Genomic DNA, 13323 nt, shown 5'->3' on the forward strand with positions numbered 1-13323 from the left:
TTGACCCTGACTTTGCCACTTAAAAATGACATTTAATAAAATATGTTTTTTATAATTAATTAATGAGTATATTTGGAAAATTTTTAAAAAAAAAAAAAAAAACTTAAAAGCTAGCCAAAGCAACTTATTAAAACAAGAGCTTGTAAGCGATTTTTTAGCTTGCCAAATATGACAATTTAAAAAAAAATCAAAAAATAATCTAGCTTATTAGCTAATTGTGTTGCACCAAATATAGCCTTAATAATCAAGACTTTGATTATTATTAGATTGATTATTTATTTATTATTATTATTATTATTATTATTTTGTAAAAATGACAAAATTGTTATATAACATTTCAATTTATATTATTATCTAGTTAGATACTAATATAAATTGTAAAAAGGTTAAATGAAATAATAAAAATATTAAAAGTGATATTTAAGTCATTAAAAATAACCATGCAACTGGAATTTGGAATCACAATACTATCCGTGTAAAAAAAAGGGAAAATGACTTGAGAGGTTAAGTTACTTTTTAAAATGTACACATTTAGTCCTTATTTTTTTTTTTTTGTAAACTAAGCCCTTATATTCGATTTTTTGTAATTGTGCAATCCTTTTGACCTGGTATACCCAATATACTGGTCATATAAGATTTTGATTTTATTTTCTTGAAATGAAATAACCAGGTGTTATCATACATGGATATTGTTAAATTACACCACATTGAAACAACAATTAAGGCTCATTTAATAAGCCATTCCTCCATTCACTTAGCCGATAATCCCTCAAACTTCTTGATTTACAATTACCATCAACAATTGCAGAAGATGCAGATACAATCATTGATGTACACTATCAAGGGTTGTTCACACCTACCCAATTGATGTATTTTGATGGAATAAAAGCCTCGGTACATTACACGGTTGTGAAGAAGATGAACTTCCATGATTTCATCCCCTTTCTTGAAAAGCTTACTATCGGGAGTATGCAAAGATGTGTATTACTGTCCACATGAAGTAAGGTTGTCGGAGGGATTACATGCTATTCGAAATGACTGTGATTTTAACGAGTTTCTTGAATATATGAATGAAAAGAAGAGATTCGATGTGTATGTGGATCATCATCATGAGCCTTTGTTTGATCGGATTCAGGAGGAAAAAGCAGACCTTGAAGATGAAGATTTGGTTTCTATTGATGATGTGGAATCCATTTTAGAAGATGGTCTGAAAACTGAACATGTAGAGGACGATGAAGTTATATCTCTCAAAAGAAATTTCAATGATCCATTCCTCAACAAACTTTGTCCAATACAGAATGATGACTTGGTTGAAGAAGATCGTAATGTAATACGACCTATCTACCCAAGACATGATCATACTCAAGAATGGAATCAGATGAAGCCTCGATTAGGTATGAAATACTCTACTACTGCTAAACTTAAATACTCTCTTAGTTGTTATGCTGTAGTAAATGGTTATGATCTGTGGTATGAAAAGAATGACAATACTAGGTTGCTAGTTAGGTGTTGTAAAGGAAAGAATCCCACGTGCCCTTTTAGATTGTATACTTCCTGGATAAAAGAGGAACACACTTTTCAGATTAAGTCTCTTATAACAGAGCACAAGTGTTCTAGGGCATTCAAACTTGGTTCAATTGTAACATATAAGTGGATAGGAAAACAATTTGTGAATGATGTTTTGGAGAGTCCTAAACTATGTTTAAGGAAAATGAAAGCCCTAGTATCTAAGATATACAACATTAATGTGAGTGTTGGGCAATGTAGGAATGCAAAAGAGTTAGCATTGTCTGAAGTTGAGGGAAGTTTGAAAGAACATTATGCCAAATTGTGGGATCATGCAGCTGCAATCAGAAGGGCTAATCCAGGTTCACATGTTGAGGTGTTCTTGGAGCCACAACATGATAGTAATATGGTGTTTTATAGGTTTTATGTTAGCTTTAAAGGTGTTGTAGATGGGTGGTTACATAGATGCAGAAAGGTAATTGGGGTTGATGGTTGCTTTCTTAAGGGTGTTTGTAGAGGGGAGCTCTTATCAGCAGTGGGTAGAGATGCTAATAATAACATCTATCCCTTAGCTTGGCCAGTAGTCAATGTTGAGAATAAAAGGACATGGAAATGGTTTTTGGAAAACCTGATGGAAGACATTGGGGGGAATGGTCATGGCATTACAATCCTCTCAGATGGCCACAAGGTAATCATTCTATTTTTTTCAATTAACTTTAACTATTTTGATCATTTAATTAACTAATCATTTTATTATTTGAATCAAGGATTACTTGAAGTTGTGAAGGAAATACTTCCTGGTGTGGAGCATAGATTATGTGCTAGACACATTCTAGCTAATTTCCACAAAAAATTTAAAGGAGAACAGTACTTTAAACCATTTTGGAGGGTTGTGAATGCAACAACTGTATCAAATTTTGAAGCAGTAATGAATGAGATTAAGTCCTTGGAAAGGAAGGCTTATGACCATCTCATAGACAGGGATCCAAGGTGTTGGTCAAAGGCTTTTTTTTAGAGAGGGTATGGACTGTGATGCAGTAGAGAATGGAGTTTCTGAAAGTTTCAATTCTGTTGTACTTGATGCTAGAAGGAAACCATTGATAACAATGTTGAAGGACATAAGATGTTGGGCAATGCAGAGGTTATGGATGTAGAAGCAAAGTGGTTTGAGTTGGGATTTGGACATATGCCCAAGTATCAGAAAGGAAATAGAGGATTTGAAAGAATTGAAAAGGTTAGTAACTATTTCATTATTTATACATTGGTTTTATAATGGTAACTGACTATCTTCTTGTATATTGATAGATTTTGGGTACCTTATGTGAGTGGCTACAAAGAATTTGAAGTGTTCTCAGGAAATAAGAGGTATGCTGTTGATCTGAATCAGAGGGCATGTGGATGCAGAAGCTGGCAACTCACAGGCATTCCATGTGTACATACCATATCAACAATTTCATCATTAAACCTAGATGTGGAGGCTTTTGTATAAAACTCTTATACTAAAGCCTCTTTCCTTAGTAGCTATGAGTATAACATCCATCCACTCAATGACAATTCTGAGTGGCCATATGTTGAAGGACTTCATACTATTTTGCCTCCATTAAAGAGGAGGTTACATGGCAGGCCATGTGTCAAAAGGAAAATAGATCAGGCAGAAAGAGAGCTAAGTGGGCACACAAGGCATACTGTGTCAAGGGCAGGCATTCCTCTAAGATGTACCATTTGCCAACAAACTGGCCACAACAAAGCCACATGCCCAAGTAAGCCAACTCCAGCTCCAAGCACAACAACTCCAAGTCATTCAACTCCAGCTCCTGTCAAGAGAATTCATGTGAAGAAAGCTCATGTGAAGAAGGGTCCTGTGAAGAAGGGTCCTTGTGAAGAGAAGTCTTGTGAAGAAGGTTCCTTTGAATGATGTTGGTAGGGTGAGAAAGTTTTCAGAAAGAATAACAGAAATTGGTCTTCAGAAAAATGTTAAAGTCAAGGATGGAACTGGATGCAACGAAGACAAACCTGTGACCTTAGATTAATTAGGTTATGATGTAGTGGGGTAATGCATATGATATATATTTTGATGTAGTGTGGGGTAATCTTTTGAGCTTGATTACTATATTACTCCTACTAGTTGTTTGCTTTTGATGTACTTGTCGAATCTTTTGAACTAAATCACTGTATTACCCCTACTGGTGGGCTTATATTTTGTAATTATTAAATGGATTGATGCCTTTTGTCATCCACTTTTATTTGTCTTTACATCTAATTGTCTATAAAAGAATCTTTCCTGTAATTTGTCTTGGTTTTACCTCCATTTGACTGACTTAATTACATCAACATTCATATATAATAGCAATAAACTTTACCATTACATAAACATAAAGTTACATAAACAAGAATTACACAACAAGTCTATTACATCAAAATCCCTTAAAACCACCACAAACATATCTTCAACCCCAAAACATAACCTTAACAATGACCAACATAATCAGTATCTGAATCATAACCTTCAACTGTTTCACTTATTCTCTAACAGATGCCACATCCTCTAAAACTTGTTTAAGATAATCTGCAAAATCCGAAAGAGTATCTTCTGCAATGGGCTTCATATTCTCAGGTTCTTCATCAATCCATTCCCAAAATTTAAACTTTTTCCCTGGTTTATGTAGTAATAAAATCAACAACATAGAAGGTAAGAAGAAGAAACTTGATGCGATTTGACAAATAAAATCAATTTTGGTATTTACCAATGAGTTAGGGCACACTCGAAATTTCTTTCCAGGGTTATCTTTGGTCTTGGAGGTACGAATTCTTGAAGGGAGTTCATAATCACATAGGACTTCCTTATCTAATCTCTGATTGCTTGAACTCGTGGAGATTCTTGAGCCACTTGACATCTTCTTTTTTTCGTCTACGAATTCCCCACTTCTCTTATCTACTATGTGTTCGAGTTTGAATGTGATTCTTCCTGATTTTGGATGTTAACATTCGTTTATAAGGAGTGACTAAGCTAATTAATTTTTATGCAGTTGTTGTTAGTGCCACGTGTGCTTCCACATCAGCAAAACCCATAGAAGCCGGTCAAAAGAATATATTGTGTACATATTAATAAAATATAAGAGTTTAGTTTACAAAAAAAAAAAAAGAATAAGGATTAAATGTGTACATTTCAAAAAGTAACTTACCCTCTCAAGTCATTTTCCCTAAAAAAAAAAAAAGCTAAATACTAAATTTATGCTTTTTTGTAAATCGTAAGATCCATTTATGTAATTATTCAAAAAGCTTTTAATGGTTAATAACCTAAGATAATAATAAAGTTTTGTCCACGTTTATAGGATCTTTTTTTATACATATTACACCAACGTGATTTGTTAAACCATTTAAATGTATTTTTTTAAACGGTAAGAGAAATAATATTTAAACGGTTATAACATTGCTGACATAATATATATAAAAAAATCATTAGAGATTTAATATAAACAAAATTAAAACATTATTACTACTCTAACTATTTTTTCTTCATATTTAATTTCTCTTACTTAAAATAGAAAAAAATGTTTGGCTCTATGAAAAATGTTCAGGCTCTAGATTTCGAACTTTGGACTCCAAGTAGGCCACGCTGAAGAGTAATATTGACTCCGTTTCATCTCCATCACTTACCGCCGGAGATATCAACACATAAACGCTCACGGCCACACAGCGACGTAGAATCGTTCTTAACGTTCATCGCTCCTTCAAAAATTCACGGAGATGGCGATGACAGCCACCTCTGCAGTGTAAGCCAAATTGAAGCAAAGCTTTTCTCTGTAGACAGCCATCTAAATGTACACCCCACTTCTCCAACTCCACCCAACCACCAATTTCGCATCCCATTCACACTCTTCTCAAAATCCCCGTATGTTCTTCATTCATCATTATCAATTTCCCCAAACCCCAAACATTCCCAAGCATACTTATTCATCCCTTTCTCACAACCGAAAAACCCTGTTTAAAACCCGTATCAAATGTACAGAAAATAGCGATTCTAATCCACCGAAATGGGAAAAACTGTTACCAAAAAATATTATCTCAGCTGAGAAAATCCTCAGGTCGATTGCAGGGGCAACTTCTAGTCCAATTTGTCAGTTCATATCTTCACCCACTACTTTCTTGCACTCCGTGGATCCCAGAATAAAACTGGTTAGCTTCATTATTTTTAACACTACTTCTTTTCGCAAGTGTGTTCAATTGGGTCGTGGGTTTTTAACTTTGTATGCTGTTTTCAATTTGTTTTTCGTTCCCAATGTTAAATTTCATTACATTCTATGCCCGTTAACGAATTAGTTCAATAAATTCATCGGTATTATTCATGATTTCGATGGGTTTGTTCGTGTATTCTATGTTGTGAAATCTCAATTTCAACCCTAAATTGGTTATCTCAAGCAATTTAGGGCACCGATACCATTGACTTCTCATTAATGGAGTTAGTTCATTCTCTAGTGTGCATAACAATTACTTCACAGGAAGATTCAAATACATCTTTTTCCGCTCTTTAAAGTTCCTATATTTCTTTTTTTTTGCAGGCATGGCTTCTTGTGTTAGTTGTTTTACCTGCAAGATCTCATATATACATGCGTTTTGGATTAATCTCTTTTCTTGCTCTATTATCTGCATGGATACTACCAAGACAAGTTTGGATGGTATGTTATCACCATTTAACATTTTTCTTATACCCAATAATGTCAAAAAATATAAATTCTTCAACTTTATAGAAAATTCCATGATTCCATCATCATAACATAACAAAGTTTCCTTATAACATACTCTTTTCTTGAATCCCAAATACTATTTTGTAGGATCAACTAGGAAGAGTTGCCCTGTTATCTGGGATTCTGTTCATAATGTTAGGGTTGGGTGCAGATAGTGTTCCCATGGTTGTTCAATCAAGAACACCACCACCTTCAATGATGGGATTACCAAACATTCCATCATCTTTTCAAGGTTATTCATATCTACTCTTCAAATTAGGACCTTTGCAACTTACAAGAAAAGGATTATCTGTAGCTAGCACATCTGCTTGCTTAACCTTCACTGTAAGTTTCTTTAACTTTTAAAACATCACCTTATGAGTAAAAGATAATAATAGTAAAGTACACATTGCCTATGTTGTGATTTGGTTGTAGATTTTTCAAAGTGCAAGTCTTTGTTTGACAACTACTACACCAGAACAACTAGCATTTGCTCTACAATGGTTTATGAAGCCTTTGGTGTATATTGGTGTCCCAGTTGCTGAAGTTATTCTTACTCTTCTACTATCATTGAGATTTATCAACTTAGTATTTGATGAGGTGAGGTGGATGCTATTTTTGAGATTTATTATTAGAAAGAATCGAATCATAAATTGTGTAAAATTTACTATGTTCATGGTAGGTTCGGATTGTTGCTTTGGGGATTGTGTCACGGAGGATAAATTGGAAACAACTGGCTACTATGGAGACAGTCGAAGGTAAATCCTTATCTCAAATACATCATGTGACATGACATGATATGATATGACATGACATGACAGAACAAAACCTCGTTGATCCCACCCAAAAAGATAGAATAAGGTGTGATAGGGATTTGTTCTTGATCTATGAAAAAGACGTAAATGCCCTTATCATCGAAAATAGTTAATAGCCCTAGAAAGCCTAACACAACCTCATGGATCTTGAAGACTAAGTTCCAACTCTCTTCAATGATAAAGACAAATATGTTTATGATTTAAATTATCCAATTTTCTCTTGTGAAATTGCAGTTTTTTTTACGTATATTCGTCGGATCTTTAAAAATATTTTTAATCATGCGGAGCAGATAACCCAGGTTTGAATTATTTGTTCTTCACTTCTTCTTGATTGTTGTCTTTATTGTTATATTTTTCAGTGAATTAGAATGGCTAAATGCAAGAAATAGCAATGTATTTTTATTGATTTGTTTATTATATCATCATATTTACAACTTTGACCCAAGTATTAATCCTTTTACAAATTTGCCCCAACTCTTTTACAGGTTTAGTTTTTAAACTTGTTTTTTTTTTTTTTTACAATGATTTCCAACCTTCTCTTACATATTTTGTTTTTATGCATGTTCTGATTTTCTTTTTTCATGCATGTAAGGTTGTGAAAAACATGTAAAAACATATTTTGTTACATATTAGTATTTACAATTTGTAAAGAAAATCTTGTCAAGGAGTAGTAAAAAGAGTTGGGGCAAAATTATAAGAAAACAATTAAAATTACAATGAAAGGAAAGTAGTTTGCTATATCTTGCATTTTATTTATAATTTACTTAGTGTTGGTGTTGATGTAGGCAATGAATGTGAGAGGGTTTAGGGGTGATTGCAACTCCCACAAAATTTATTTCTCATCGGCTTCTTCCTCAACAATCACAAATATTGTATCCATTATCACACTAATTGGACTTATAGCTGCTGCTGCTTTCTCTGAATATATGTTTGTCTGAAAGGATTCAACAAGAATGAGTGATGATGCATTAACGTCTGTATATTTGCACTTTATTCTCCATTTGAAGAAGCCAAATGTCTTCTTTATGTTTTTCTTTAGTAATGTGGAGATACGCATAGCTTTAATTGGTAACAAAGACCCGTTAAAGTTAGGGAAAACTGCAAAAAAATCCTTACATGTTGGACTTATAATATATATATATATATATATATATATATATATATATATATATATATATATATATATATATATATATATATATATCCTAATAAATAAGAATGATTTTGCCACATGTCCTCTTCTTATTTATTTTGACACTTGTAATTTTCTAGATTTTTTGAATTATTTAATATCCACTTGTCATTTTTATAGAAATTTTCATTTTTAGTCAAATTCCACCTATTAAATACCATCTCATATTAATTAATTTTATTAATATATTAATTAATGTACATAATAACTTCCTATTTGTGAATTTCTCTTTCTATTAATATATTAATTAATGTATAATTATATTAATATAGATAATACCTTCCATTTGTGAATTCATATTAATTAATTTTATTAGTATAGGTTAATTAAGATTAAATTACATAAAGGGTCTATGTGATTTACCAAAACATGCATGAATGGTCTTTTTTTTTTTGCTCACACCTTTTACTTTTGGAGCTTTTAATAAACCCGTGTAATACACGGGTCACACACCTAGTATATATATATATATATATATATATATATAATTCACTTAAGTCCTAAAAACTGGTAATCGTATTCAATTTGACTATTTTGCTCGGTCAACAGGTCATCCAACTTTTAAAAATTACATTTTTGGTCTAGATTTTAATTTGTTTCTTTTTACAAATTTGGTTCAAAATTTATATTTTTGGCCTAGATTATTTTATTACAAATTTGGTTTAAAATCTACATCTTTGGCCTAGATTATTTTATTACAAATTCACTCTTTTTAAATAACTTTTGTATATATGAAATATCTATTTATAAAAATAGGTATTTATTAAGTATATCAATATATACAAATCTATTTTTATTATATATATATACATATATATATATATATATATATATATATATATATATATATATATATATATATATATATATAAACACGTATTTTACAAGAAAAAATGTATACAAACATCTATGTTTTGATAAATAAATCTTGTAAAAACATATTTATATATACCCAAATAAATGTTTGTAGACATTTCTTTTATAAAAATATATTTATATAATATTTTATAAACACATATTTTATAATAAACAAATTTGTATTCAAACACGTTTATATATAAAATTTATACAACCACATATTTTATAAAAATATATTCAAACACGTTTTTATAAACAAATGTATACAAACATTTTTTTATAAAAAAAATATACAAACATCTTTTTGATAAAAAACATCATTTGAGAAGTAAATTATTGACAATTAAATTATCTTTTAAAATATATACTCTAAATAATAGTTATATAAGAATTAATACCATAAAATAATAACTCTTATTCAAAATTTAAAAGGAATTTTGATCACCAATAAAAAAAAATGTATGTTTTCAAATTAAAAAACAAACATTATTGTCATAGAATTTTTTTTCTTCAACTCACACAACGTTATATTATTGTTTTAAACCCAAAATAATATATCAAAATTGGTTAATTTCCAAGTTATAAGTTACATTTCAAAGAAATTTAGATTTCACTGTTAGGGGTTTACCTTTTTATTACCTTCGTATCAAAGTTGGGTGCCAAGTCATACATGTTACCGAACAGAAATAATACTGAAATAAACTATTCACACCCATTGTTTGGTGTGGGTAAGGCTTATATATATATATATATATATATATATATATATATATATATATATATATACACACACACACACACACACACACACACACACACACACATAATACACACACACATGCAAACGTTTACTATGAAATCGGTTTTTGTATACATTTTTATTTTATAAACATGTTTTTGTATACAAATATATTTACAATAAAATAGGTGTTTGTATAGATTTATTTATTATTATTTTTTTGTAAAATATATGTTTGTATACTTTTTTTTTTTTTTTTTTTTTTATAAAAACGAATTTATATATATTTATGTACTTAATAAATACCTATTTTTAAAAATAGGTATTTTGAGTTTTTATATGATTTTTTTTTGTATAAATATGATTTTTTTAAAGAAAAAACATATTCGATTTTTTTTTGAGAAAAAAAGTTGTAAAAAAACTAAAGTTATGATGAATTCATAACAAATTTCATAAATCTAGGCCAAAAGGGTAAAATTTTGACCAAATTTGTAATAAAGTTTAAAATCTGGGCAAAAAATTTAAATTTTGGATCAAATTTGTTATAAAAATTTGAAATCTGGACCTAATGTGTAATTTTTGAAAGTCGGATGACCTGTTGACCGGGTAAAAGAGTTAAGTTGAATAAGATTACCGGTTTTTATGGCTTAATTGAATAAAAAAATATAATGACTAAATCGATTATTAGACCAATATGTAAGACTTTTTTTGCGGTTTTCCGTTAAAATTACGCAAAATACCATTCCCCCTTTCATATAATATCAAACTGCACCGCATGTATGTATATATATTTAATGTCTTGTAACATCCCAAATTTCGAGTCCAAAATTTAGTTTTTCAATTAAGTAGATTATAAAATATTTTACTGAAAACATTGTCGATATCAAAATAAATCCATAAACCATCATACATGTCTCATATCATAAGTAGCAATAAAATCAGAGTACAATCCTATAGATCTAAAATGCGGAATCTTGTGTGAGTGTGATGTATAGCTACCGCGCCGACTCCTTCCCCTTCGTTGTACCTGAAACAAAACTGAAAACTGTAATCAATGAACTTAGTGAGTTCCCGCATCATACCACACACATACAATATCATAATTAACCAAGAATATCTGAGTGCCGGCCTCCCCTTCGGTCTATTTCAACCGGATAGTTGCCTAGCATATCTGGGTGCTAGCCTCCCCTTCGGTCTATTTCAATCGGATACCGATGACTATTTCATCCCTACCACTTCCACATAAAAACATAACATACTGGCACATATAACAGAATAAATAGCGGCATACCAAATAATCATCACGCAGACAGTTATCTATTACGAACTTCTACCAATGGGTCAACATTGTGGCCTTAGACACACTTCTAACGGAAGGTAACTCACCTCATGATACTGCATGTCTAAACTTGCAGGAAGGAATCTCTAACAGCTCCTCTGATGGCTTCTGGCTATCAGAGACACATAACACTTAATTAGAGTCTTATAACATTACTTGGGGGGGGGGGGGGGGGGGGGTAAAATAACTATTTTAACCATTGGTCCGGTTTGATAACATTCAAACGACCCCACTCTAGCGTATTACATTCAACACACCCTTAACCCATCTTGACTTCTCAAAGATCCACAAATGGCCCAATTTTCCAAATTTAGCCCAACTCTTCAAATGGGCCTTTTCCTAAATTCTACTAAATCTTTAGCCCAAAACAAAATAATCCAAATGGCCCAACATGGCCCAAGGGACCAATGCTTCTAACTCCAGATTCCCAGGCCCAAACTTACGCTTTACAGTGGGCTATGGGGCCCAAAAGTCCAGGCCCAACCTTCTAAGGCCCAAAACCCAAGAAATCCATTCTGTAAGCGTACGTGCAGCGTACCTGGCACGTACGCCCAATGTACGCTGATATTGACTACATACGGGAAGTTGACCTAGTACGCATGGCATACCATGGAGTACGCTCAACGTACTGGCCAACTTCTTTGGGACTTCATTCTTGACTTAATCCATTAAGCCCTCACGTCTAAAATGTAGATCCAGGCACTTTTAAACCTCCTAGACCATAAAGTCACAAACTTTATGTGATTGCATGCAAGGGTGGGGTAAAAACATGATTTTGGTCCAATAATCCAACTTTATGACCATCTAGCCCTTGCATGGTTTTGGCTTAACCAACAAGATCCGATTTTTATGACTCTAGGTGCTTCCAAGAGTCCAAAAGGACAGCTCTTAAGCTCTGGAACCAACAATACTCAAACACTCCTAACTATGGGGTCCAAAAAGCATAATAGAAACCCCAAATAACAAATCTAAGCATGCTATAGTCAAGTATGGAACTTGTGTAACGCCCGTAATCAATTTAGAGATGATAAGTGTCAAAAATGAATTTTTTATAAAAGATTATTTAGAATGAGTAACCTTAACTAAGTTATAGTATATGTTACAAGGATTCCGTACATATAAAGAACGCCAAAATCCGAGTTATAACAAAGAAGTTATGATTTGTCGAAGTTTCGCGACAGAACCGGCACGACGCTGAATGACGTAAAAAGTGAATTTACGTTAGAATGATATTTAGCCTTAGCAATCTAAACAAAAGTTTTAGAGTTCGTTAAACCATGAGCGTGCATAAAAAGAACGTCCGAATCTGACTTCGTATGAGGAAGTTATGATTTTTCTAAGTTTCGACTTAGCAGTATGCAGCCCGAATACTCGATTTGAGACCGAGCGGTTTTTAGCCGAAAAATCTAAACGAGAATCGGAGATCTCGTTAATAGTAGTGAAACGATAAAAAGATAGGCGTAAACGGACATCGGATGAAGAAGTTATGAATTTATAACAGAGTTTTCCTATCTCGGCCAACTAAAAATAAATAATAAAAATAAAGTCAAAATTAGACGACGGAGTCTAAACGAAAGTTGTAGATCGTAGTCTCACCTACTCGGGGATATAAAGAACGTCGAAAACGGAGCTCGTATGAGGAAGATATGAATTTTTGAAGTTTATTAAATAATTAAAGTATTTAATTTAAATAAAAATTCGGATATTATCCAAAAGGGGGGGGGGGGGGGTGAGTCACCGGGCTTATCCAGGTTACGCCCAGCGTACCTAAGATTTTTCTTTGCTCATTTCTTCCATTTCTCTCGCGTTTTTGCATCGTTTTTCGTGCAAGAAATATCCCGAAGCCCTGGTATCATTCCCGATCCCCGAAGCAAGTCTCGAAGCCCCGAAGATCCTGAGAAGTACGATTCCCGAGCCGAAGCTCTGCCCTCGAGGAGCCCGGTTTTTGTGAAGATCTTCCAGATCTACCAAAGAATACTACTTCTACAAGCCGTAATGCTGTCTGATCATCTTCTAATCAAGTGAGTGTGTGGTTACTTTCTTCTAACACATAAATATGAAGTATTTGTTATAAAATACATGCTATGTGTTTATATATTGTTGTGTTTTATTTGAGATGAGTGTGGAATGGATGTTTTATATAGTTTTTA

General features: G+C 32.2%; 1 protein-coding gene across 1 annotated transcript; it reads left to right on the plus strand.

The window, feature by feature from the left end:
- The first annotated feature begins 5073 nt into the window (after positions 1 to 5073).
- Positions 5074 to 8083, plus strand: ABCI12 (cobalt ion transmembrane transporter). The gene is made up of 7 exons (XM_078996533.1): positions 5074 to 5682; positions 6066 to 6182; positions 6339 to 6575; positions 6666 to 6830; positions 6913 to 6988; positions 7280 to 7344; positions 7831 to 8083. Exons 1-7 carry the CDS (start codon positions 5326 to 5328, stop codon positions 7981 to 7983), a joined length of 1170 nt encoding a protein of 389 aa, XP_078852659.1. The 5' UTR covers positions 5074 to 5325; the 3' UTR covers positions 7984 to 8083.
- Positions 8084 to 13323: the final 5240 nt, after the last annotated feature.

Source organism: Lactuca saligna, chromosome 5, assembly GCF_052625555.1.
Source record: "Lactuca saligna cultivar CGN05327 chromosome 5, ASM5262555v1, whole genome shotgun sequence".
NCBI lineage: Eukaryota > Viridiplantae > Streptophyta > Magnoliopsida > Asterales > Asteraceae > Lactuca > Lactuca saligna.

What these genes read in the sequence shown, in the direction of transcription:
- ABCI12 (XM_078996533.1), top strand. Translation starts at nt 5,326, where the DNA reads ATGTACACCCCACTTCTCCAACTCCACCCAACCACCAATTTCGCATCC. An exon ending in TACCAAGACAAGTTTGGATG is followed by an intron (nt 6,183 to 6,338) that starts GTATGTTATCAC and finishes ACTATTTTGTAG; the next exon opens with GATCAACTAGGAAGAGTTGC. An exon ending in ATGCGGAGCAGATAACCCAG is followed by an intron (nt 7,345 to 7,830) that starts GTTTGAATTATT and finishes GTGTTGATGTAG; the next exon opens with GCAATGAATGTGAGAGGGTT.